This window comes from Chinchilla lanigera, unplaced genomic scaffold, assembly GCF_000276665.1.
Source record: "Chinchilla lanigera isolate Chin_1 unplaced genomic scaffold, ChiLan1.0 scaffold00236, whole genome shotgun sequence".
Taxonomy (NCBI): Eukaryota; Metazoa; Chordata; class Mammalia; order Rodentia; family Chinchillidae; genus Chinchilla; species Chinchilla lanigera.
Window position 1 is genome coordinate 27177 of NW_004955637.1, and position 1477 is coordinate 28653.

Sequence of the window (1477 nt, forward strand, 5' to 3'; positions counted from 1 at the left end):
CAGAACAGGTTTGCTCAGCAAGGACTTTCCCCCAAGAGAGTTGTGAGAAGCACTGTATGCCTGACCGAGGAATACACTTTTCTGAAGAACACAGGACCTAGGGCCGAGAACGGGGTTGTCAGAGGCTCCAGGCCCCATGGGCCTGTGGTGGAGGTGACCGATTTCGAGCCCAGGCTCCCATGGTGGGACGGCAGGATTGCTTGCCCTGTCTGTGTTGAATCCTGTAGTCATAAGATGACTGTGGGACTCAGGCCTGGCCTGCTGACCACAGCCCATGATGCTCATCTTTCTGTTTTGCTGTGAGAAGGAAGCATTGTTTTCAGAGGAGGAACAGCTATTGCCCTGGGGTTCCCCTTTCCTCAAGGTTTCTTTGGAGGCAGAAACCACATTTTGTAGTCTCACTTTTTCCTCTACGATCTGTCCAACAGTCCTAACGAGCACCTGTGCTTCAGCACTCCCACTGTTCATAGAGAGTCTGCTGCTTGCACCTGACCCTTGAGTTTCAGTAGCAGGTGCTGGGGCCTGGACTGTCTGCAGGGACTCTGCCTCTGCTCGGTCTTTGTTATGCAGCATGCGTTGCCCAAATTTTGTTACTCTGGTCAAAGTGGAGCTTTTGGAAGGTGCTGGTTTCTTCTCTGCCAGGAGCAGGGACTTGCTCCCCATGGGGTCTCTTGCTTCCCGGACCTGAGAAGAGGGAATCAGCCCTCCTATTCCCTTCCCTCCTGCAAATCTGTCTGTCTTCCCTCCCGGCTTGAGCCTCTCAAAGCTGTGTCTCTTCTCAGGTGGAACAAACATGTTGCACTTGGTAACTCTCGGCTCCTGGGGCCTGGGCATCCTGGGATCCATTTGTTCCTGGCTCATCCTGTCATTCACTAGGAGGCCACAAATGCCTCGGGAAGGTGATGGGCTCCTAGTGATCCATCTCCTGGGGCTCGCAAAGCCCTCTCCACACTCAGGTGGACAAAACTTGCTGCTCTTCATGTTCTCCGGATCCTCCAGTTTTGAGACCCTGGGGTCTTTTTCTTCCTGGCTCATCCTGTCCTTCCTTAGGAGGTCGAATTTCCCTCGGGAAGCTGATTCACTACTAGCAAGCACTCCTTGGGAGCTGGATGGACTCTTGTGAGAAGCCAGGATGTCTTCCATGAAGGACGTATTTAAGGAGGTGTGTTGAAGGACCTCACCAGTGGCAAAGTCTTGCAGGAGAACTCCAGTTGTTGGATCCTGAGTCTTGTTTTTGGTGTCTTCCTGCGTAGCCACGCATGAGTCTCCTGTGACCTGCACAGCAGAAATTCTGGGCATGGGGAGGCTTCTATTGGATCCCAGAGACTTGAAACTCCTCAGACTCACATGAGGGTTTTGGGAGGTTGACATCACACTGGCTCCCTTGGTCAGTGCCCTGTCAAAGGGCTTCTTCTGCTCAGTCTCCACAATTGGCTCGATGTCTCTGCCCCTTGAGTATGGAGATCCTACAGTCATC

At 52.9% G+C, this 1477-nt stretch overlaps 1 protein-coding gene across 1 annotated transcript; it reads right to left on the minus strand.

The window, feature by feature from the left end:
- On the minus strand, nucleotides 1-1476 carry LOC102004660 (spermatogenesis-associated protein 31E1-like; the record flags this gene model as incomplete). Its single annotated transcript, XM_013510170.1, is given in 1 exon segment — nucleotides 1-1476. A coding segment is annotated over 1 exon segment (1476 nt), but the record flags the coding sequence as incomplete, so codon positions are not given.
- Between the last annotated feature and the right edge of the window lies 1 nt (nucleotide 1477).